Source organism: Coturnix japonica, chromosome 10 (assembly GCF_001577835.2).
Source record: "Coturnix japonica isolate 7356 chromosome 10, Coturnix japonica 2.1, whole genome shotgun sequence".
NCBI classification, from domain to species: domain Eukaryota; kingdom Metazoa; phylum Chordata; class Aves; order Galliformes; family Phasianidae; genus Coturnix; species Coturnix japonica.
In genome coordinates, this window is record NC_029525.1 from 12,726,304 (window position 1) to 12,751,976 (window position 25,673).

Below are 25,673 nucleotides of genomic sequence, written 5' to 3' on the forward strand. Positions count from 1 at the left end.
ATCAGAGATGATTTTGTGCTGCAGTGCCAGCAGGTGCCAGGCAGCATGGGCATCCCCAGCCCTGCTCTGATACATCAGGGACTTGTGGGGCATTCCAGGAGACTGCAAGGGGCACAGCAGCTTGGGGAGGGTGCAGGACCCTGGTGGTCTCATAGGAAATATTCATGGATTAGGAAAATCCTGCATTTGCCCCTCTGCCTACTGCAAGTTCTGCAAAGTCTTGTCCCTAGACAAGAATTACACAGAGAGAAGTGGGTGAGAGCTCGAGCCCTGCAGACTCATGAGTCCAGGCTGCTGAGCATAGCCATTTCCAATCCATCAGCAGGAAATAAAGCAAGATTTACACCTGGAAGGCAGCGGAGAAGCTGAAAGAGAGGAATGAAATATAAGGTGCCCCAAAGAGACACTGTGGCAGGGGCTCCCATTTGGCTTTCTTGCAGAGGTAGAAGGATGCAGCCAGGGCTGGTATCTGCTGTTTCAGGCCGTGCTGCTGATTAAATATTGAAAGGATTTTCTTGTTGTTGCTTGAAAGCTTCTGTCTGGATGGAAATGAAGTTAACATGAGGACAAGTTAGTGCTGGCGCAATTAGTCTGTGCTTAAGTAGGGCTGACCGTACGCAGGCCAAAAACAGCTTTGTGGTTTTCAGCATAAAGGTGTTGTTAGAACGTGGCTTTGACTCACCCTCTTTCTACTCTGAGCTGTGGGACAGCTCAGGGGAGAGGGGATGCCATGGGCATTTTCCAGCTCTCAGTTGTGCATGGCCAGGAGCCTCCTGGCCTCTGAGGTGTGAAGAAAACAAGGAACCAAACCTGTACACTCAGTCAAGTCTGCCACAACTTGACTAAATACTACTACTATAATTTGATTGTAGCATCCTATGGTAAGGAGCTCAGTAAAAATGCCTGTGAGACGTCATACAAGCTAATCTTTGCTTTCTTGCAGCCTCAGTGACACCGGACAGTATTTATTTTAAGGTCTGCGAAATCCAGCAAAGAACATATTAGCTCATTTTTTAAGTGGTAAGGGAAAAAAGATAGACCACCCTTATCTTTCCTGTTCAGGTTAAGGTGGCCTGTCTGCAGCAGGATCTGCTGCTCAGGACACGTTTCCATTATTCTTTAGAACTAATTGAAAGTAATTCTGAAACTTGATTTCAAAAATTGCATTAAACAGTTCAGCTTGTGCTGGCCTTAAGTGGTTTTTAATGGCGTTATGTGATCATCGGTAACTGTACTTGATTAGAAGAGCATATAACAGGGCTGATGGATGAATTCTCAGCAGTTACATCTGGATTCACGCACAGCCCTGAGATTCTGATCCATAACATATCTGAACCCTAATTAAAAATCCAGATTGGTGTTATTAGAGTGGGATGTGCGGTCAATGGACAAAGTTATTTAACACTATTTGGGCACCTTTTCTGTTCTTTCTGAGTATTTAATGGTAGCTGTTGAGCTTCGACTCTTCTTTCCTAATTATAACAAGAAAATTGTGTTTTGTGCTCAGAAATATTCCAGCTGGAATATTCAATTAAAAAACCATCCAGATTTTCTGTTTCCAAACAGTGTGGTGTCAAATGCAGGAGCTGATAGGAATTTCTCCATTCCTAAGGTAGTTATTTAATTAACTGTTATTTTCTTTTCTCATACCTGCTATGAAACAATGCTGTGATTTTGGCAGGCTGACAGCACTTGAGACCACACAGCACAGCAGACGAGTGTGTGACACACAGGAAACAAAACACTGCCTCCTACACCCGCCCTACACAGGTTTTCCCTCAAGTAGGAACTCATACAAGCTCCTTCAACCCCAAAAAGTCACAGTAAAGCTCCCCAGGTGGCAGTTCAGCTCTTGACAGGTGTTTCACTGGGGCCTTGATCCCCCCCTGTGAGTCAGTCTTGCTCGGGATCAGAGCAGTTCCCCTTTTGATGCTCTCTCCAATTCCAGCAAGCCAGCAGCACAGAGTGAGGAGCTTCTCACCCTGCCAGCTGGTGGGTGCCTGCCCATGGGGTGTAAAGCAGAATGGAGCTGCTTCCCTGTTTGCCTCTGGCTGCTGAGTTAATTAGTGGCCCAATTTAGGATGCTTGGAAAAAGACATTACTAATTTGTGCATGAAAACTGCTTGGAGCTGGGATGGCTTGGGATGAATTTTGCTGTCATTAATGAACATCAGTTTCAAGATCTGTTTCAAAACAAGCATTTGAGGAGGAGATGCCACATCTGCTTCCACTGTGACACTCATCAAGGAGGGGAACCTTGCTTGCTCCAAGCAAGAGAGATCAGCGTAAGGCTCCTGAGGGGTGCCTGGAAACAAGCAATGTCATTGCAGAAGTAGAGGCTCACTCTGACCACCCACATGTGGTGAAGGCACATAAAGGCAGACATCTCTCATGATCTCACATGCAAAGGACTCACAAAGCCTTCAGTACTCTCTCAGGAGAGACCACTCAGGCCAATTTGGAACATCCCAATGAATGTTCATGTCCCTGCATCTGGAAAAGAGCTGTACACAAATGTCCAGAGCAATAGTGACCATTTAGCCACGGGCTTGTCTCCATGCCAGGATCTGTGCATCAGCACCATTTGTTCCCTACCTGTTCCAGGTAAACTGTGACCACTTTCATCACATGCTTTTTCTGAAGGATGTTGGATATAACAGTCTGCTGGGCAGGTAAAGGGAGAAAGGGGAAGTGAAAAGGGGTAGAAGAGGTAAAACAGAGTTGCTTGTTCAGTTATAGAGCACAAAGGAAGGATTTTCTTTCTTTTTTTTCCAGCAGTTGCTGTGTCAAACGTGCATATCAGAGTTTACTGAACGAGCCTTTTCTGCATCCTTTAATGCAAAACGTTTCTTGCTCAAAGATAAAGCCAATTATCGTGCACGCATTTACCCAGTTCTAGGAGCCTGCCTGGTTTGTATCTATATTTCATGAACCTCAGCTCTCCCTGAGGCTTGCCGCACTCTGTTCTGCCTGCAGTGAAGGGCTCCTGAGATGCAAAAGCAACAATGACTCAAGCAAAACGCACAAACAGATGAAACTCCCTGGATTTACCTCCCCTGGCAGCCTGGCCTTATCCCTCTTAATTCTGGGTGGCATTTGGATGCTCTTTCAGAGCCTGCCAGACCGACCTGCCATTGTGCTGATGAAGAAAGCAACTGCTCCTCACATTTTGCGCATCCCGCCCTTCAGCCCCACAAATATTGCAGTCAGGAAGCTTTTTCTGACCTTCAGACTTAGGCTGGATTTCAGGCTTTCACATCTGCTCTAAATGTCCCAAAACATGGCCAAGTTGATTTGTCATTTGGTGCAAATGGGGACAGATCAGCGGGAACCCAGCACTCCAGCTTGGTCCCCTGGTTTGCTGTGCTTTAGAAGTTGACTTGGGGGTTTTTGGCTTTGACTCCTTGTTTGCTGGGCATCCTTAGAATCATGTGGAAGAAAGAAGTGTCTGCAGAGCTGTATTCAAAGAAGGAATGCAGAAAATGAAGATAAGGCTGTATTTCTTTCAGTAGGGTGTGGGTTTTCCTATGGCACTCCCCTCTTTTTTCTCATACTGAATTTACTTTAGGATTGAAATGTCCTGAACCCAATTGTGCCTATGTGATTTCTTCCTCTTGCCTTTATTGTAGAAAGAACAAATTATGCATCAGGGATAGATCTTCAGTTGCTGAAAGCAGTGTGCTATTCTTCCAGTTGAGATCAAGCCAAAGGAATCATCGCATTTATCTATGTGATGTGTGATGTATATCTCTGAGTTCTGCCATTCCCATTGCTATGTGATACAAACCCTGGTGATTTTATGACTGCTAATAAGCTCCATAGTAGGAATCTAATTAAATATCCTCTGATCTTCCCCTTCTCTGTGTTAATCAGCTCAGGGGCTGCCTTGGATTCTCCATCCCCCACTTCATATAGCCTTGTGCTGGAAGTAAAGCATGGATGCTTTTCTCATCCTTTGAAGTCTATCAGATAGTGCCCATCAGCATCACAGAGCTCAGGGACAAATAGACCAACAGCATGAGCCAATGGGGCTGGAAAGTTCCTACAGATTATATCAAGTGCTTTAAGAAAAAAAACGAGACAGAATGTCTGAGTAAGAAAAGAGCCAGGAAGGGCAGGAAAGCCTTGGCACCTTGCAGCAGAGAGAGTCAGCAGCACCCCAACCATCTGTAGCAGAGCAGCTGGCGATTTGTCAGGTTGGTGTCAAAACTGCTCTGAGAAGGGACAGATCTGTGGGTGCTGTGCAGTAGGATCAGCAGTTTTGCCTTCACTTGGCAGACAGGATTACTCTACCAGAAGAAATCAACTCTGTCCATGAGCCAAGGGAGCACTCTGCGTGATGCCAGGCTGCAGGAGAACCCCTTGCTGCAGCAACCTGCAGGCAATGCTTCCCTCCTGCCATGCAGCTCCTAATGCTGCCCAAGACCTGGAGCCATCTTGCCTCTAACCGAGCCTGAGCTCTGACAAATGGCTGCCCAGGCATGCATTTTTCAAACTGTTTTCACAACCTTTCCATATTTTACAGAAGAATCATACGTAAAACAGGAGCAGAAGTAGCCTGAATTCAACTCTCCTGGCATAAATTGCACTGACGGCAGTTTGACTTTAACTCCCATCTGCACTGTCGCGTCCCTACCCACAAGCATGAGTCACACGGAGCAATAAATAATAGCTAAATCCTTCCACTGCCTCAACAGGTGGCTGTGAGGATTTTCTCTCTTGTGTACATATGAGCCATGTTACAATTTATTCTGATGATATATTGAACCTATTAATTTTTGGAGATGAAGATTCTTCATCATTAACGTCCATCCTGAACTTAGGAATTTATTAGGCTATTTGGGAGGCAAACATCCAGCCTTCTTACTACTATGAAGTGCTATGACTAACTGCATATATTCTGCCCTTTTACTACCTCAAGATAACAACAGTTTCCAAGGCTGGCTATTCCATGTAGCAGTACATTCCCTCTCCCTTCCTTTCTGTCCTTCACCCTGCCTCATCCTACCTCTCTTGCTATATCTCATACCTCTCAGCAGCTGCTGGAGACTCATTTGAGTTGAAAGTCTCCATATGGGTATAAAACACAAGTATAAATGCAGTGTTGCTATATATGAGGTCTTGTATTGCTGTTAAATCAGTGCCAGTATATTCCAGACCCGATGACAACTTGAGCTACAGCTAGTAAGTGAAAATAAGATCTATCTATTTTTGTGATTTGCTGTGATATGCCTGTTTCAAAACCATGTTCTTCAAAGATCTGGGCATCTGAGGTACTGAACATGCAGTTTGCAGCCAAGACAAGCTTTGCAAGTTGCTTTCTTAAAGAAGAAAACATCATTCACAGAGTGCATATAGCAAATACAATAACCGCATTGTGCTATCTGTTGTATGATCCTGGATGCTACAAATTTCAGGTCTCCTTAGTAGTATTTCATAGCAACAAATGGTCATAGCAATCAAAATGTTATGAAAATAGATGGAGCAAAGCCAATTACTCCAATACTTTCTCTGCTAAATAACCTTGAAAAGAGTCTCAGAGTGAACATCTCTAAATCTGCTGCTGCTTGTGCTTCTATTTCTCCACAGGTAAGGTGCATAATGAGCAGCTCATCTGCAGTTTTGAAAGCTCTTGTAGCCCCAGAGCAATTGCATTGGAGGGACTGTGCTAAAAGAGAGAGAGATGCTGGGTTTAGTTTGATAATTACCCCTCTTATTTGATCTAACTCTTAGCTTTGTAATAACTACATTTCCTGAGGCTACTTACTTGTAGCCCCAGAAGGATGGACAAGTAACAACCATATTGTGGAGCATAGTGGAAGCATAAGGTTGGCTGTGACAGGCTGCAACACGGGGGATTTCTTGGAATAATCCTGTGTACTGGCATGGGCAGTGACTTGGTACACTTCACTGGAGCTGGCAAGCCACTGTCTCTAGAGACTGATGCCTAAGCACCCTGGGTTGGAAAAGAGCTGTTCCAAATAAAAGGAACAGTTCCCTGCAGGGAAAGCTCTCAGCTGGTGGAATTCTCTGCTAGAGCTCTTCCTTAACACACTCTTAGAAAACAAGAGAGGAAAACCTTGCAAGCGTTTTTGCTTTAGATGCATTCAGTGATTTATCCTGCTGTCTCTGGTTTGTGGAGGGGTTTGTCAGTCCCACAGCAATCGGAAGGTGGACCCAGGAAATAGAACAATACATTCATTTCCTATGTGAGGTAGGAAATGATTATCAAATGGTTTGGGCTGGAAAGGACCTAAAAGACTAATGCCAATTCCATGCCATGGGCAGGGACACCTCCCACCAGCTCAGGCTGCACAAGGCCCCATCCAGCCTGGCCTTGAGCACCTCAAGGGCTGTGTGGGACCCACAGCCTCTCTAGGAAGCTGTGCCAGTACCTCACCACCCTCTGAGTAAAGAATTTTTTCTGAATGTCTAATCTAAATCTACTCTTAGTTTAAATCCGTTACCCCTTGTCCAATCACTACACACCCTGATGAAGAGTCTCTCCTCATCTTTTTCATAGGTCCCCTTTAAGTACTGAAAGAATCTGGGCAAAGAATGATTTTGTGACCATCAAGAGAGCAGAGCCAAAGTGAGGGGGATCTTCAGGTTTTGGTAAGGCAGAAAGGTGAGGACAAGATCAGGGGGTGGTGGAGGGGCACAGGCACAGCAGACCTTTGACACCACTATGTTAGCTGGAAGCAGTAGAATGAATGAGGTATTTAATAAAGATACTTGCTCAAATTGAATTTCTTCTGAAGGAAAGCAGCATTCAGAATTCAATCAGGGTTGCAACTGCTTTCACAACTCTGCCACTGGAGCAAATCTATTCATCACAGCCATGTATTAATGAATGAGTTAATTAAGTGGCTCATTATTTAATAACACAGATTGCAAGTGTGATGAAATAGAAATCCCCTTTGTAGCTAGAGTCACATTTTTGCCAATGAGCTAAGCAGTTTGTAGTTAATCAGGCGTGCTTGCTGCCTGACACAGGCAGAATCTGCTGAATCGTGGACAGTTTATAACCAAGGTTACTTCTTACTTATCTATGGGACCTTGTCAGGAACACCAGGCCCAGGAGGGTTAGACCTTGTAAGCAGTTCAAGGGCAAGTATACATGGAAGCATCAAACTCATTAGAGGACACCAGTGCACTGTTTTTTCTGAATCAACGCTAAATTACCTGTAGTTTTGTACTGTCAGGTACATTGCTGGTGAAGAGATTGGTTCATTAATAAGCAATGAAGTCTAAGAGACTCAAGCTCTCTAAGATATTGCAAAAGACAACAACATAACAGAAACTTGGATTCAAGGTTTGACACTGATGTGGCTTCCCTACGTGACCTTGGGTTAGCTTCTTGTTTTACATCTATAATGGGATATCTGGAAGCATTGCATGATACCCAGGTCGGGTCTTGTGTCTCAGCTCCACATTAGGAAAAGAGTTGCAGGGGTGTCAGTGCCCACCTTCATCTTGGTCATGGTGTCAGAGATGGATGGGGAGGTTAGAAAGAGATCTCAGCTCGCTGATCTGTAGGGGGCCTGTGGCTATGGGACACAGCGCAGAGCATTTCAATGCCACCATGAAGTTTTGGTCTCTTTGCCTCAGGTTATGACATAAAAAACAAACCTAAGTACTTTTCCCTGAGTTATGTGGAAGTACAGGCGCTGTAAGCTGCTTAGGCACTGCGATAATGGCAGAGAAGGGGGAATAGATCGCGAGGAGAGGTTTAGAGGCCATGAGTATTTCCTCTACAAAAAGATGTTAATGTCAACAAGATGGCTGAATTCCAGTTCAGGCATATGCACTGCTAAGTTTTCTTTGCGTAAATTACCATCTCCACAAAATTCTGGTGCTTGAGACCATTCCCTCCTCCCACCAGTCCTCCTGCTGTGATTCTCTCCCATCATCCCTGGGTTTGTTCTTTTCCCCTTCACCTCCTCCCTCTGACTAAGACTTCAGCTGTGATTTCTCCCTTCTTTTGCTCCTTGAAGCAAGTCTGTTCATTATTTATTAGATGCCATACTCTTACACCATCTGTCTCAACTCATTATCCATATTCAGCTTGTCAAAATGACCTTTTATGGCCTTTCTCTGGCACCCTAATGTGTAGTCTGGCCCTCCTTATATAGCTTTGTGCTGCTACACCATTACTTTCCAACTCCTACTGTTAGTGTTCCTCTGTCTCACGAACACCCAATTTACTATTCTATGTCCTTAAATTCAGAAAAGCTGTTTATTCTGCTTGACTGATGCTTGTTCCTTGTTTCATCTGCTCCATATTCACTGTGCCAGCTTGCTGCAGCACATACTGTCTTAGATACGACCTTTAAAGCATCTGCATGAAAAGATATGAGGCTTTAAAGTATAATCTCCCCTTAGCAATCTGGAGGACTTTCTGTCCCTCCATTTGTAATGTGACATGGTGGACTGCAAGCTTAGCACTCAGTCACTCTGTTGTGAAAGTCACCACCCCATGAGGTGATGGGATTTCAGTGCCCAATGCACTGGAAACCAGGAGTTTCCCACAGAACACACTGGATGGGACACTGGGAAAAAGTGTAATGGAAGAACTTTTACCCCATGTGTCCTATCTGCAGGGGAACAATCAGCAGGTGACACCTGCACTGCTGAAAGCCAACGCTGTGGACTGGGTGATTTCAAGTCAATGACCTGAATATCTTGCTCTTTTTTAACTCTCAGCCGCTCATATAAAACATGTTGCAGACTGTGTAGCTTATTAAGCTGAGAGTTTTTGAACCTGTGCTACAGACCTATCAAACAAATTCTCAATAGAGATGTCATAGGAGAAAATGCTTTTTATTCTTAGTTTTCACTTAGTGCAGTGTTCTACTGAGAGGCCCCAGCAAAAGACAGCTCTTTATCCATAGCTCAAAGCAAGCTCTGCTCAAGGCATCTGCTACAGACAAATGGGGAAGCTTTGCATTCTGTATGTATTTGCAGGTACAGATGATTGTTGTAGCAATAAACACAACTTTACAGCTGAAAACCCTATATAGCCCTATTTTGGCATGGTCACATACATAAACACTATGTAGTCCATGGCAAAGTAGCTCAGTTTTGCTCTCAACTACCACATCACTGGTTAGAAAACTAAGCTGCCTTGATTTCTTGAAATGAAGCAGAAAACAGCTGCTGACATTCCTGCAGATCAAAGGGGTTTCTGACTTTGGGCTGCACTCTCATCCTCTCAAGAATACTTGATGACCACTGTTTCTTTTGGACTTGGATTCTGAGGACAAACATTGCTTCTATTTTTGTGGGATGGGGGGACTAAGAGGGAATCTTTTTTCTTACAGATGTATACAGCCCTCATTCATCTATCTACAATTGTATGTAAACTTACATTGCAAAGGCTGATCTCTATTTCTGAAGAGACCAGATCTTAGTGAATCAAATAATCTTAATTAGTGTTCAATTACTGGGGTCAGATCTTCAGATGTCCCACCAGTAACTCCTCAGGGATTCTTTTCTCATCAGCACTTTGGGATTAGGATATTTGATGGAAAGAGAAGCAGCTGCTGGAAACCTGCGAGCGATGCCAGTTTTGATACAGTCACCTCTGTTAGAGGTCAATGAATGTTTCTGCTGATTGATGTTCCTCGTAACCATCTGCATCCAAAAGTGTTTCACAATCATATCCTCCAAAACTTTTCTCCCTATCTGGTTATTATTTTGGCAGCAAAACACTGTTACAAAAAGTCAAGCAAGAATTAGTGAGGATTATGGCTGAGCTCTAGCAGAGATGGGTTTATAATCCTCCAGTATGAAGTGAGAGCTGCTATGATTACTGAACAATAGGTGTTATTTCTTCCACCATCGGAGCATCAGTAATGCGCCAGGGCTTTCATCCTCCCCTGGCCATCTCCCGCCTACTCTGAGCACAGTTTGGACCATTAATCCATATAGTCGATCCCTGACTTTGGATTTTACTTGCGTTCTACCTCTCTGCAACCAAGTCCCCTCATTCCTCGTTTTCTAACAGCACTCACATACGTATTCTCTCCATATCTTTCCGCTTCTCCCTCTACAGGATCCTTGCCAAGAACTCTGCCTTGCCATCTGTCCAGGAAAATGATGATACTGCTAAGCTCTGTTCTGGATGTTGAATCATATAGCTGGAGCAGCAGTGTTGGGGTTAGCCAAAAAATAAAGAATCCCAAACAGAAAAACAACAAAACAAACAAACAAAGAAACAAAACCCTTATCTATGCTTATCTTTCCTATGCTTATTTTTCCTTTACTGTGTTTCTCTATTTTCTCTTCTTATCGATACTCCTTAGGGAACACTATATCCATAAGAACAAATTGAAGTGTTTCTGATGCCATTCTTGTTGACAAGAAAATGCCATTTTTTTCAAACCTGGATTTTTTTGGGGGAAAAAAAAAAGAAAGAATCAGTTTCAACAAATGTTTCTAATAAAAAAGAGATCAAATAGCTGATATTCTGGCATTTACTAAATTAAATGATTGTTTTTCAGTTTGAAACAACTCTCTGTGCTTACTTTCTCTTGATGCTTAAGAAAAGGCACATTTTTGCAGAGGGTAGGATGAAATATTGTATATGCACCTGATCCAAAAGCATTATGTCTGTGGATTGTGGGGTTGAATAGTGATTCTGGGGGTTTTTCTTTCCAGTTGAAAGAGGAAAGTGTTAGCAGGGGGGGAAGAATAGCAGTTTTAAACAGTTAACACAGTGCTGTTTAAGCCTTGCCAGTATATCGCAGATCAGTAGTTGTCAGTGAAAAAGGGCCCAAAGTTGTAATAGGCTCAATGTGATGTGTACATTTGTCTTGAAATCTCATACATCACTGTGAAGTATAATTAAAGTAATCCAAGCCTGCAATCTGTATAAGAAGTCATGATTTCTCATCTAAATGCTAAATGGGGCTGCTAATATGAGTGAGTGCAGCTCAGATTGAGTGAAAGGATGTTAAAGAATCGGGTCTAAATCTGCCTGAGCAAATGGCAGTGAAAGGAAGAAAGCACCGTGGAGGTTCTGAGTCTCAAAAGTGCTCTTGGATTTTTTTAACTACTGGTGGTGACACTCCAGCATTGAAACAAGAGTTCACCCCATCCAAGTGTTTCTGGTGGCTGTCAACTCTATCCTGACATAGAATAGCTTTTCAGGTAACAACACCTATGCACAAGGCACTAAGGAACATGGTATAGTGATGAAACTCAGTAGGTCAGGCTCATGGCTGGATGTGGTTTCCATCATAAACGATTCTGTAATTCTTTGATATGTACAGACAGGTTTATATGGCCATGTCATTTATTAGCTGTTTTACTCTTTAAGTGCAAATTTTGTGCATGCCTACACTGTGCTGGCTCCTCTAGCGTGACTATGCTGTGATTCTCACATGCATCTCCATCCAAACCTCCTGTCTACAGCTGTGTGCAGCAACAAATGCAGGAGAACACTGGAGAGCCAGCTGGCTCAAAACTGCTTGAAGAATAATGGAAATCAGGCATCTAAAATGAGAATGTGTTTAGATGTGACTTGGCTTCCCTTGGTTTTCCCTGCAGAGAGCAGTGATTCCATATTAGCTTTGTCTTTTTCTCTCTGTGAAAATTGTTCTCCATTGATAGTTTGCTATGAAAGAACAGAGCTCAGTATGACTTTAGGTGACTTTATTTTGGCAGGCACAGCCTATTAGTTGTACATCTGTCACACAGATGGGGAGACACCAGGGATAAAAACAGACAAGACACCAAATAAAATTAATTTTGGGATCTGGATGAGAAAGAAAAGCAAGGTCATATTGTGTAGCATTAAGATATTAGACATCATGGGTACTCGGGATGAGCTTGCTCTGGGTAGAAATACATGTAGCAGAGATCTCTGTTTAAGCAACCAAGCTTGGTACCCTCCTGTTCTCTGTAGAAACCAGCACAGTACGTGGGAAGCAGGATTTCTATGAATGGCAGAATTTTGGACCTTGCAATCTACTGTAGGTTTCTATACATTCTGCACTGGGTTTCCAATTAGTTTGGCAACTCCTAATGCTTCTTTTTCTTTTTTGCCCCCTGAACTTTTGGGCTTTGCGGATGCAAAAGCATTCCCCAAACTTTCTGTTGCCATTTTTCACAATGGAAAATGTGCACTCAAAATGCTGGCTGTTAAATTCAATGCAGGTGTTCTTGTAAGCTTATCTTTGCTATTGTTTCCTTTTTCAGAACGTGACCTTCACCTCCATGATGAATCAGGAAAAACCTGTCAGGTCCTCCTAGCTCCCTGGCTGTGCCGTTTGCTGTTCCATTGCTGTTCAACAGACAGCAGCCCCATCTTTTCCCACCCAAAGCAAGGAAGAAGCCAGCAAACCACACATGACAGATGAAAAGTGAAGCATTATCAAAAGCTGTGTGAGACTGTCAGAGAGAAACTTTATATAGTAATTCTCCTTCTGAGCCTGGAAAGCCGTGCAGCACATTAGTTACAAGGAAAAGCGAGAAGAAATGCTCAAGTAACTGAGACCTGAAATTGCACGAATCAGTACATATATTTGAATAACTGCATACGGTGTTTAGAAATCTGCATTCACAATGGATGATGGATACAGAAACACAAACCTTTATCAAGGGGGCAGGGAGACAAATCAAGTCTCAGATGATTACAGGTACCAGGATGGAAACTATGAGGGGTACGCGCCCAATGATGGCTACTACCGTGGTGGGGATGAGCCCACTCATGAAGAAGATGCCCAGAGTGATGTTACAGAAGGCCATGATGAAGATGATGAGGTGTATGAAGGGGAGTACCAAGGAATCCCGCACCCAGATGACATTAAAGCCAAGCAGAAGAACAGAGCTCCTGCCATGGATGATGAGTACAGAGACCGTGCTGACCTTATGGCAGAGAGGATGGAGGACGAGGAGCAGCTTGCCCATCAGTATGAAAACATCATTGAGGAGTGTGGCCATGGACGCTTCCAGTGGACCCTCTTCTTTGTTTTAGGGTTGGCACTGATGGCAGATGGGGTGGAGCTGTTTGTGGTTGGATTTGTTCTGCCCAGTGCTGAGAAGGATATGTGCTTATCCAGTTCAAACAAAGGCATGCTAGGTAAGTGCCACTTGAGCAGCTCTTCTAATCTAACTGACAGCACCTAGAATATATTTCTCTCACAACCAGTGGGTTGTAGAACCTTATGGGGGCCTTTATTTTTAATGTTTTATCTCATGCATAATCGTGGCTGTGTGGATCTGATTCCAAAGGTGATTGCATACTGCTGTGAAGCAGAACAACACCACATCTCAGCTCACCTTTAAGGATAGGCTATTGCCCCAGGACAGGCCACCATAGGCTGCATTTGGACCAGGCAGCCCACAGTTAGTATGTCCACAAGGCAAAAAGACTAAGTGCAACTCTTCCTGTTTAACCATATAATGATGCAATTTTCAGTGCTTTTAGGAATTAAATGGTAATCAGGAACCTGCAAAGCAGTACTATCTGAGTGTGGTGGATGTAACAGACAGGGATGCACTTGGTCTGGGTCAATCTGCTGTTACGTTGTGTCTCTCAATGCTTCCTTGCTCTCCAGTTTTCACTGTATCCAGGTACCCCCATGCTTTAGCCAAAAGTCCCAGCTGGCAGATCAGAACAGCTGGTCCTGCATGCTGACTTCTTGGCCAGAACACACTGTTAATATATACTGGGTCAGAAGTAGCCTGTGTAGGTTTCTTCTTAGGTCTGTAGAATGAGATTAATGTGCTGAATGGAGATTAAAGGGTCAGGCTACTGGCAACGTCATTATTGACACCTCCCTGAGGTCAAAATACAAAGGTATAGTTACTGTGAGTATGGGTGGAAAAGGCTGGATGAGAATTTTTTCCCCCTTGCACGTAATAGGACATAGGAGGAATAGAAGTCTCCCAGATCTCTAAGAACCAGGAAAGTATCCAGCATGTCCTACAGTGAGAGCCAGTTGTGCAATAGAACAGCACATCTGGAAGGAAAATAAAGTAGCTTTTGAATGAACTGCTCTAGGAGGGGATGGTGTGTCTGGATGGATGTATACCAAGGTCAGAGGGAAAACATCAGGCCTGCTAAGCATACATTTGGGGCAGGATCTCTGCCTGATACAAGGGAAAGGCGGATTTTGGATTAGACCTCGACTCCGTTCTATTTGCATTGTTTTCATGTAACAAAGGCAATAGACTGTTAACCTTTCATAGATGCCTCAGCTTGGTGTACCAAGATCCTAGAGACTTTTTTCTTCATTTGTTTTTCTTTCCCGTGTCTTCTTCTTTCCTCTCTGAACTCAAGGATCAGGATGTTTCTTTCCACTGTGAGCCAGTTTTATACCTGGTTTTGCTCCTGCAAGGGTTTGGTAACATATTTTTTGTTCCTCAAACCACATCTCTAGCTCAAAATAGCTCAGGTCAGATTCATAGAAGCGAACTGATCACAATTGAATCCTGATTTCAAAGGGACTTCCAAATTCACCAGCTCCCCGTGGAGCACCAGGCTCCCAATGGGTATCTTTTCAGTGACAAGACCTTTTTTGAAAAGCAGGTCATTTGTTCTGGTGACCACATGAAAGCTGAGATCTTTTGAAACTCTGACCCCATAAATATCCATCTCTGTAGTTGATATCAGAGACAGAAAACTTCAAATGTCAGAAGACAGATCAACCTTTGAAGTATTTCAGGCTCAACCACAGGTAAGAAAGAACAAGAGAACTCCTAAGACTTCTTTTTCTGCGTGTTTTTTCTAGCTCTGCATTGCATAGCTGAAAGTTCAGGGTGTTCTCACGAGCTCTGGATAAGAAAGGAGATATCTAGGTCTATATCCAGCTTGAGCTCCAGCTCACTGCACACTGACTCAGCTGGCCTGGAATTCTTAACACACTCTTCTTGTGCCTTTCCTGCCTGCTTTTACAGGCTGCTTTCAATGACCTGATTTTGCAGAACTATTTCTTATATACTTGTCTTGTTTGTTCTGAAGGTTCCACTGTCAAAGCTTGCATGCGCACTGTATTTTTTACTTAAAGATGAACAAAATGAAAGAATTTGCCTAAGAACAAAATCAACTGTTTCATGTTGGTTCAAGAAAGATTATAAACACCAGAAAGCAGAAATTTATGATAACACTCCCTTGATACTGATTGGTGTTGCAATCTGGTTAGTCTCTGATTCATTGGTTTTGGTTAAACACATTGCTTCTACCCACTGGGATCTTTCTCTGTTGCAGGTTTTCTCTTGGATCTGAGGTTTGCCAAATGATCCCTTGTGAAAAGTGATTAAACAGAGCTTAGAAAGCATTAGACTGCAGAGTGGTTCACTGACAAGGGTAATGAATACTCAAGGGCATTGGGAAGTGAGTATGTAAGGAGAGCAGAGTGGGTACATGGCTGCAGGTGGGCAGGATGGGGAAGTGCTATTGATGGAAAGAGAACAATCCTCCTCAAAGCCTTTCCTGGATTAGCTTCAGCACCCATCCACCACTGACAAGAAAAAGATATCTGCCCACAAAGCTCAGAGCCTCCAACATATGCTCATTTCCCTCATGGTTTCCATTCCTTTGTCTGTCTGTGTGTCGTGCTATCACAAATCAATCTTGCTAATGACCAGGCTTCAATGATCCTTACAGGCTGACTTGTCACAGTAATAATAGCCATCAAGGAGATCTCCTCAGTTTCTGCCTAATGTATACTGACAACCTTGCAAGAGTGCACCTGCACAGAATGGACAGAGGGTTGACTGGAGAGGGTGCGAGTCTTCCTTTCATTGCTGTTGGGTTTTAGGGACACAGTGGCATTATCCACAGAGATACTACTGACCCTTAACTTTATCACCATCAGCCATAGGTGTCTACATTGAGCTCCTGATTGCTTCCAGGTGACTGCTCATCAACACATTTTTGCTAAGGAAAAGTAATCAGACTGTCCCAGTCAGACTGAGGGTTGCTTCCAGGCAGCTGTGCACAGATATACACCCACAAGGCCTTAGCCATAACAACTGAGGCCAGGAAGGAAAATATGGGAAATAAATCAGGTAGCTAATTGAACTTACAGAAATAGGAGGGAACAAATGAGAGCCGGAGTGGCTGCCCCCTGAAGACTAATTGAGCAAAGGTCAGCTTTTGCTAAAAGGACATTTTGTGTTAAATACTCTCTGTGTTGCATATTTTTCCCTCCCTCAGAAAGCAAGAGTGGAAAAATATCCAGCAAATTATGGCCAAATTATGCAAAAATTACAAATAAACAGATGCCCACAGTGTTTCATAGAAGGTGTGAAACGAATATGACACCTCTTAGAAAACGTTTACATTTTGTTCTGAAAATAAACATATCTACATCAGATGCAAATTAACAGCTATTTTAGCCCTGACTATCCCTCGTGGGACAAAATGTAATTTAAGTTTCTCTGTGATGCAAATTGTTATTTTGAGGATTACAGGAGTATTTAAAAAAAGAACAAGCAAGGAGAAAAAAACATCAACAGCTCTCTATGCTTTAGATGTTTGATTTTTATCATTTTTAAAGCTAGGCATCGAATCCAAGCTTGCTAACTTTTCACAACAGTATTTTCATATATTCCTCTTGCAGATCTACTTTTGCTGAGCTTTCTCCAGCAACAATCATAATAACAATGTATTTATTAAATTTATTGCGAGAAAGTATTACTTTTCAGTGCAATTCATCCTGTTGGAAACAGGGTATTGTTTTATTTGCTATGGAAAACCATACAAAGAGTTATATATTTTCTATTTGCTGATATACCAAAGGGCACACAACATCATTCTTTGCAGAAATATCACATAAATATACAATTTCAAGTGCTGTTAATCACCCCTTAGAGAACAGAATCTTTGCAAAATTTGCAAGCACAGAGCAGTAAGTACACAGCCAGTAGAAAAGATGGTGCCAGTAACATTTGCAACTTTTTCACATCCCGTGTATGAAAAACTGAAGGCACAGCTGTATCATCAGATCTCCCAGGCTCCAGAGCTGCAGTTATCATTTCGCAGTTCAGTAAACTGAGACAAGAAAAATGTGAGCCCTTTGCTCATGACTGCAAAGCATCCATGTAAATGCTGAGAGTAAAGTCCATCTTTCAGACTCACATCTCCTCTTTCTTATGATGGTATAATAATAATATTTTAAGGAGACCATCATCTTCTAGACTCTCAGCCTTGCAGAGTTAGATTGAAAAGCAGAAAATGAGATCCTGTTTGTAATCATGCAGTTACGTAGATATTAAGGCTTGTCTGTGTGAATCACGTTAAACCAAATGTGTAACACTATCTCTCCTTTTAGTTGTCCAAAGAGGATGCTGATAAGTGCAGATAAAACTGGCCTCATCTTCTTGTTGACCTGAATTCACCTGATATGACAGTAAATCCTAATCCCTTTGGCAGAGATCAGTGGTTTATCTTTTTCTGGATAAATACAGACTAGGAACCCAGCCACAGCTCCTGTGCTGTTTCCCACCTTGTTTGACTGGGTGGGGGGACCAGATGGCCTGATGGATATCAATGTGATAGACAATCCCTGTGGAGGGGCTGAGTTGCTTGGCATGCATTGCCTTTCCAGTTCCATGACAAATGTACATGGATTCACACATCCAACTTTGACTATCTACCCCCAGAGCTCAGCAAATAGAAAGCCTTTAACATGCATGATCCATCTCTCAGAGGTAGAAGAGCCATTAGTGCAGATAGAGTCTCTCTGCTGGTGTTGAATCAACAAAACAAGTGCAATGGGACTACACTTTCATGTGATTCCCATTTAGGAGATCAGTGAGATTCAAGGGTAAAGCAACAATAATCTTACAAGACAGAGCAGGCAAGAAATTTCAGGAAGAAGGGGAAAAAAGTTATACAGCCCAGAGCCAACCCTTTGCAAAATGTTGGCTGTCGTTGGAGCTTAAGCCAAGCAGGATTTCTGAGTTTCTTCTTCAGATCATTCAAGCACTATTGAGTCCTGTGCCTTGACTCATCCATCTTCCAAATAGCTCAGAACTGAATCACAGAATTTCAGTGTCCATAAAGTGTACTTGTATAACAGATGCTCTGCTGTTAAGTGTTTGGGTTTTGTTTTTATCACAGTTTGAATTGCAAGATGTAGAAGATCCTAATCCTTTAGGGTTGTCAAAACGCTTTCAAAGACCTTCTTGTTACTGTACTGGTAAATGGTCTCTGCTTGGAAAGTGGGTAGGAACTTCCACATTCATAAGGCCACTGGATCTATATAGATGTATGGGAAATTGGTAATCACAGCCTGAACCTCTGATTAATCAGCTGAGGCAAGTGTTGGGTCAGTTGTGGGAGCACAGGCGAGAGTAATTTAGCTGTGCTCCCGGAAGGGGTGGAGCTCAACTCCACCTCCTCTAAGACCTCATTTAAGGGCTGACCACCACCAAGGCAGCATCTCTTGGAGATTGTTCCCTGGTGGAGTTTGCCTCAGCTTTTTCAGCCAAGGCATCGATATCAGTGAGTTTTCCTTTACAAATAACATTTTGAATGTTTGCCATCATCTTTGTTATGATCTTCATATCATTCAACCTTACAGTAGAGCTGTGAGAAGAGGTGAAATGTTGCTGCACTGAGATCCATCAGCTTTCTCACTTCTGTGGCAGCCTGAAGGGGTGGATGGAATGTGGTTTAGTTTTAAGAATTTAAATTCTATTAAGGATCAACGAAAGTAATTTGTGCTTGTGATGGACACTTTGATAAATCTTGAATTTCTCCTTTCATTTCCAAAGCCCTTTTAAGCTTGCTTCTAATTATGCTGAAATAGTGAAAATACAGCTTAGCACACACGTAACCATTTCCCACATCTGCCCTTTTCATTCCTAGAACTCAGCCTTTATGTCCAAGACTCCTGTCTTAGTTTGGAGCACATAGCTTCAATAAAGGCTAATAATTTTCTTAATGTGAATATTCTGTCCATGCTACTTCTTTTCCAGTGGGAATAAGTCCAGTCAGTGGTCACATATTTTCCTTATAACTACAGCATTGCATGACTCATAACCCAAAATTTCTTCATAGAATTTCAGCTCTTTGGTTTTCCACAGATTTTTATGGGAGGCTGTTGCAGACTTTCCCATAGGCATTCATTATTCTCCATTACTTGTGGAATTGCCTGCAAATGATGGTTTCTGCAGAGTTACCCTTAACTCTGGAGCTAGATCTCTTCAAGAGGTAACAACCATCACCACATTCTCCTAATGGTACTCCAAAAGGCACTGCACACTGAACTCCTCCCTGGATCCCAGCTACCATATTGAACCATTTAGCATCCTACTGGTTACAGCGCTTTGTGAATCAATGATTAGTGATCCTGCTAGTGTGCAGTGCTCAGATTGAATGAAAAATTATTTTATCAACTTGATTTTTTTTACCCAAAAATTAATGAAGTCCATTGTGCATTCCACAGTGCAGAGTAGCCAGATCTTCTAGTCTCATGGTTGTACAACTATGGTCACGCACCAGCCTCTTGAAACAGCTGAGAAGTGCAGGATAAAGGCAGCAGGGTGCCAAACCCACCTCTGAGCTGCGAGGAGCATCCGCTCTTCCCTCCTATCTGAGGCAGTCCCTGGCCAGAACCACCTGCCTTGCACCAGCCGGGGTATTTGGCTGTAATAAATCACAGTAACAACCTCCTCCACCCCCTTCTAATCTGGGACATTTTCTGTTAAGAGGCTTTAGATGAACATCTGCCATGCAGGGATTTTCTCCATATATATAGTATATATACACATATACACACACACATAGATATATGTGATCATTTTTTATTCTTCATGGGTGTCTAGTCATGTGGACTGAGCTGTGTATCTGATCACGTTGTCTTTTACTATTGTAACTCATGTAGGCTTCAACAGGAATTTTGCTAGCTAAAGGACCATAGCTTGTGATTCTTCCTGGGCGTATTCTTGCTCAGTGTTGTCTCTAAATCTTCAAAGTAGATAAAATAAGTGAAAAAAGATATCTCTGGATCTATGAGCATTCATAATTAGCGTTAATTGCACTGCTACCCACATAAAGTAAAAGGCAATGTAACAGGTGGCCCTTCTAGTGAAAATCTCTGTAGAAAAGCTAAAGACAAGTGCTTGTTTTTCTAGGCCAGAGTTGCTAGCATATAGTGATATGGATGCAGATGATATAGTGATATGGATGCAGACTGGATGCAGAGAGCCTCACATCTCAGTGCCACTGCACTCAGGGGGGTGAGCGGAGTTAAGGCATCAGACTTCTGTTGTACCATTGGTGGCACACAGCTGGGACACGTGCATGCTAAGCTGCTTATGCCTGGCCATTGCTTACGTGCAGAAGACATGTGAGCAGAGAGGTCAGGAAAGAAAGATGTGGGTCTGCTGAAATGTGGGTATGTCTATATTGCATGGTGTGATGCTGCAGGGAGCGATGAAAGCTCATACGCAGAAAATGGAGGAATTAGATTCCACCAATGGATAGAGCTTCTGGTATTTGAGATGGCTCATTTGGAAAGAATGGGAGTATGTAGCTTTCTTTAAATGTATGCACTGCTTTTGAAAAGCTTTGTCTTCAGAGTCTTTTTTTGAAAGTAAGAAGTCATAAGAGGCATGCAGAGCCCAGGTGAGACATCTCACTCTGTTATGAATGCTGGTTCCTGACAAACTGGCCTGTCATTGAAATAACGAGGTTATTTGTGAGGCCTTCAGTGGTATTTCTATCTGTATTTCCCTCTGAAGTGGTAGCTGGCACTAATGTGGGGGAAGAGCAGCTGATGTTGGCTATGGAAGGGGCAGCAAACCATTCCCACCTGGCAAGCAGGAGGATGGTGTTACCAGTGTCTTTCTCTCTTCCAGGCCTGATAGTCTACCTGGGAATGATGGTGGGGGCTGTCATGCTGGGTGGCCTCGCTGATAAACTGGGAAGAAAGAAATGCCTCATCATATCACTTGCAATCAATGCTGCCTTCGCCTTCCTGTCCTCTTTTGTCCAGGGATACGGATTCTTCCTTTTCTGCCGCCTTATCTCAGGCCTCGGGTGTGTAACTGGTGAATTATCCTTATTAAAAAAAACCTCTTTATGTCCAGTCTTAATCTCTTCCCTTTTAGTTTGATATCATTTCCCCTTGTCCTGTCAGAGCAGACCCACATCTGTGTGTGTGACCTTCCCTTTTACCGTGAACAACCCTATCCACATGACATTGAAGAAAACTCTTATTTTTCCCACGTGCTGTTTTTTCTTCTCAGTATTGGGGGTTCCCTCCCCATCGTGTTCGCCTATTTCTCTGAGTTCCTGTCCCGTGAGAAGAGGGGCGAGCACCTGAGCTGGCTGTGCATGTTCTGGATGATCGGTGGTATTTTTGCTTCAGCAATGGCTTGGAGCATCATCCCACATTACGGTAATGGTTTTGTGCTTTTGGCTTTTGACATCACCCCTATCCTGCACCATTACACTACTCCAAAAACCCTCACAAGTTAACTCTGAAATGTGCTCCAGGGAGCAAAAAATCTGCATGTCCTCCTCCTAGCTAATGTGTGTACATTTGGAAAACACACGAAGCAAATATCTCCTGGCAAAGACTAATTCACTCAGTATTCAGCAACAGCAGCTGTCTGAAAAATCCTGTTTGAGGAAAGTGGGACAGGCCACAGAAACCAGGAAGTAAAAAACATTTATGTAGCTATCAATTCATTGTATTGTGTTTAAAATGCAGTCAGTAGAAGGCTCTTGGTTCTGATCAGTACAACAGAGACTGTTGGAGCAAATATACAAATGTACTGCATAGAGATGATTTTTTTTATTATCATTATTATCTATAAATATTTTTTTTTAAAAAAAGACTGTATTTACATTACATTTATTTTCTGGATACAGTTTTGCTTTTATCCCTTCAGATTTGAGTCTATGGTAAGAAAAAAAGGCTCTTATTCAGATTTTCTTTTTTCACTTTAGTTGTCTTTTGCTTTAAGCTTCTACACTGGGCGTACATTGTTACAGGAGCAACATAAGAACGATACTATACTTTCTGCTCCTTGTCAGAGGACTTGCTTGGATATCAGGAAAAGGCAAGAGAGGGGGAATCCCAAAAGCTGGATGATGGTCTTGATTCTTCAGAGTTTGAGTCTCAGCTCAGATTTTGCAGTTTTGGAAACATGATCTTGCCTTCCTATTTGCTGTTATGAATAGTGAAATATGTGTGTGAGGTGTGAGATGGAAAGGAGCTGCTTCTAACGCGCCTTTCAGATCAGAGGAAATTTAACCTCTGTAAACTTTTGGTGACATTTCTGAGAAGCAATAAATTCTGGCCCTGATTCCTCTGCCCCTTCCCACTCTGACTTGCCTACGGCTGCATGGAGCTATTCTTATTGCTAGGTGATTTCTATACTCAGAGATAAAAGGAGCTTTTTAAAAGGCAGAGCCTGAGCAAGGATGTTCCATTTTCTGTAATGAACATGAACTCACTTGCTATTATCTGCTGAACGTGGCACTGAGCCTTTAAAAGCCATCATTACTAAGAATAGCAAACTTTCAACCTGTCGCTGTGTTACGCATAGCTGTAAAGTTCAGAGCTGCTTTATGAGAGAAAAATCAGTCTGCCTGCTTGGAATTTTCACTTGTTGGCTCTTGCTGTTTCCAGGCTGGGGGTTCAGTATGGGAACCAAGTACCACTTCCACAGCTGGAGAGTCTTTGTTCTGGTCTGCTCCCTACCCTGCATTGCCTCCTTGGTAGCACTGAAGTTCATGCCTGAAAGCCCGCGGTTCTTGCTGGAGGTAAGATGATGATTTATGTGAACATTGCAGCCTGCCATTAGCAGAGGATGGCTGCTCCCTAGTGTGTCACCGTCTCTCTTTCTTAGTCCCATCAAACACTCAGTACAAGCTCAGAGGCAAAGGCGCTCCTACATACATAAAGTATATGAAGAGATTGCTGCAACCCCAGAGGCTGCAGACTATGACATCAGTCAGGGGTGGTGAGTGGTCACCTCTGATTGTGTGGAACAGGAAGAAGGCACAGAGTTCCAGACATTTTTTTATCCAACAAAGGCATTTTAAATATGGGCATGTAAAAGGTGAATCCTGACAGAAGTGCAGGGGACCATCTCTGCAAGTCTTACAGCAGAGATGGGAACAGAGTCCAGGTCTTCTCACACATCTCTTCTCTGATCTGTTCCTAACTCCACTCCTGCCCCAGCCAGTTTTTGGGTAACTCCTTTCCTCAGCATGGATGTGCTGCACTGTGCACACAAACCATCCCTGCTGTTCTTTGCCTTTCATACATCCATGCCTGATGAGTCTTCTCCAGCGTATTTGACCTGTAGAACTGGTTCCTCTCCACAGTTATTTTTCTTTCCCTTGGTGCTTCCAGATGGGTAAGCATGATGAAGCCTGGATGATCCTCAAGCAGGTTCATGACACCAACATGCGGGCCAAGGGTGAACCAGAGAGAGTGTTTACGGTGAGTTTTACAAAACCACTGATATAAAAGAAAAAATGGGCATAAATCCCCTGGTGAACAATGGCACCCGTTAATTCCTTGTTGGGAATCTCCCTTGCTCTGCCGTCACCCCTATGGATCAGCACTCTGAGATGCACTTAATGCATTTCAGGTTGAATGGCAGCCTGCTTTTTCAATCATTAATCCTGTGAATTGCTGTGAATACTCTTCATCCCTGGTGTTTCACTGCAGCATTCAGACCAGTGATTTTCCAATTATACATACACTTAATCGGTCTGCTCCAAGAGACTAGAACCAAGTAAGAGGGGGATATTAGCCATGTGGGAGATCTGACTCACTCCTTTCTCCTTTCCATCTTCTAATCAAACTCTGATTAAACTTCATGTACCTTCTAATGAGCTTCCATCTGCCTCACACCCAATCTTTAATCTCTCCCAGGGAAACCAAAGTGAGTGGTTACTACTCATTAGTCTGCTGCTTGTTGTGAAAAAAATCCCCACCAGGGGTCTTGATTTATAAGCAAAATCAGGTAAAAGGTGTGTGCTGGGGTTAGTTGCAGAATTCTATAATTCAGTTGTAGACTCCTGGTGAGCCAGCTGGGAAATAGATCTTGATTTATGCTTTTAAATTTAAGAAGACATACTCTTAAAGGATGGATAGGAAGAGGAAAAAGAGATGTACATAAAACATGCTCAATGGTGTCATGGTGCTGCAGGCTGAACTGAGCCAAGCACTGTGCTTCTAAGATCATTCGAGGTTGAGTGGCATCTGCTGGCATGAGGGGATGGTACATTGGGCTGGTGTGGAGCAAACTGTTAAATTGTGTGGTTTCCTGATAGGCCAAAAGTTGCAGCTTGTGGTGAGTCAGTTGTCACCAGGACAGTTCCCAGGGATGACATTTAAGTAGTGCCAACAAGAGGAACACAGAGACTCCACAGCTGAGCCAAGGCACTCGTTCACACTCTGAAATTTATGCAGTGAATTTTCACCTTCTTGTATTTACAAACAGATTGTGGCTTCCTGGAACACATCCTCCATTTAAAGTTACTGCACAAATATTTTCCAGGGCTCCTTTTTAAGGTTTCTAGTCAGCATTCAATGTTGAAAATTCAGACTATTTTGGTGGATTGAAATGATTGCATGTTGTGGGCTCAAATCATGACTGAATGCATTTTCAGATGCAAAGATTCCTATCCTCGCCTTCAGTTGTCACAGATGTTCTGCCAGAGGTACTAAAAAGGTGTTAAATGAGAAATACCAATTGTGATTTAAGAAGGAGATCCTGCGGGCACAGTTAGATGCAGATACAAATGGCTGATCACGCTGTTCAGTCCTTATTTCAAGTGGGAATCTAAAGGATGCAGAAATAGCATAGTGCACAGTCACATTAACCAATATATGAAAGACTGAAGTGGATGTGATGCACTTAAACTACTTCAGGGAAGGAGTGAGACAGAAAGGATGAAGGGATGGAAGGCAGGAAGGTGAGAATGAAGGCAGGATGGAAGGGGGACAGGCAGAAAGGTTTCTTGCTGTAAGAAAAACTCGTGTTGTAAATAAACTAATTAACTAATGTCTATTGATAACATTCAAGAAAAATATAGTAAGGGATATCAGGCTGAAACTCTGCCCCGCAGACTGTGTACACCCAGTATTGATTATGGAAACTTTGGGCCAATGTTCTTTTATCTCTCTCAATCTCTTTTCCTTTTTAGGTTTCTTATATCAAAACTCCAAAGCAAGTAGATGAATTCATTGAAATCCAGAGCTCAACAGGGACTTGGTACCAGCGGTGGCTGGTCAGAATCACAACCGTCTTCAAACAGGTAAAGAGATGCAAACTCATGGGGTCTTTTGGGCTCAGAGAACAATGCCTCATTGTTTTGGGTCATTGGGCCTTGAAAGCCCAACTCTCATTCAAAAAGCCTGCTCTGTTTGCAGGCTGATTGCACTTTCCATACAGATGTGAGCATGTGCAAATGCCACACTATCCTGAGATGCCCCTGCAAGCAGCACAGCAGTCAAGCTGTGCTAATGTCAGAGCTTCCAGCCCCAGTCCCCCAGCACTTGACTCTCCTTCAAAACAGACAGATAACAATTCCCTCTCTTCTAAGCCGAAGTGAATTTACCACCTGCAGTGGACTGAGAAGAGTTCTTGCTCCTTGCTCCTGCTGAGACTGAGTTTATAACAACCTCACATTATGTCTTCAGCTAATTTAACCCTTCGTACTTGCTATGCTTATGTATACCCAG

The 25,673-nt window shown here is 43.0% G+C and overlaps 1 protein-coding gene across 4 annotated transcripts in view; it reads left to right on the forward strand.

Moving 5' to 3' along the window:
* SV2B (synaptic vesicle glycoprotein 2B) overlaps positions 1 to 25,673 on the forward strand; it is a 44,762-nt gene that overhangs the window by 8,444 nt on the left and 10,645 nt on the right. For all 4 annotated transcript variants that reach the window (XM_015873155.2, XM_015873156.2, XM_032446863.1 and 1 more), the window contains 6 exons: positions 12,205 to 13,087; positions 20,821 to 21,001; positions 21,211 to 21,362; positions 22,602 to 22,735; positions 23,331 to 23,420; positions 25,136 to 25,246. In XM_015873155.2, coding sequence (XP_015728641.1) covers positions 12,571 to 13,087; positions 20,821 to 21,001; positions 21,211 to 21,362; positions 22,602 to 22,735; positions 23,331 to 23,420; positions 25,136 to 25,246 — 1,185 coding nt within the window. In that variant the 5' untranslated portion in view covers positions 12,205 to 12,570. The remainder of the gene's footprint in view (positions 1 to 12,204; positions 13,088 to 20,820; positions 21,002 to 21,210; positions 21,363 to 22,601; positions 22,736 to 23,330; positions 23,421 to 25,135; positions 25,247 to 25,673) is intronic.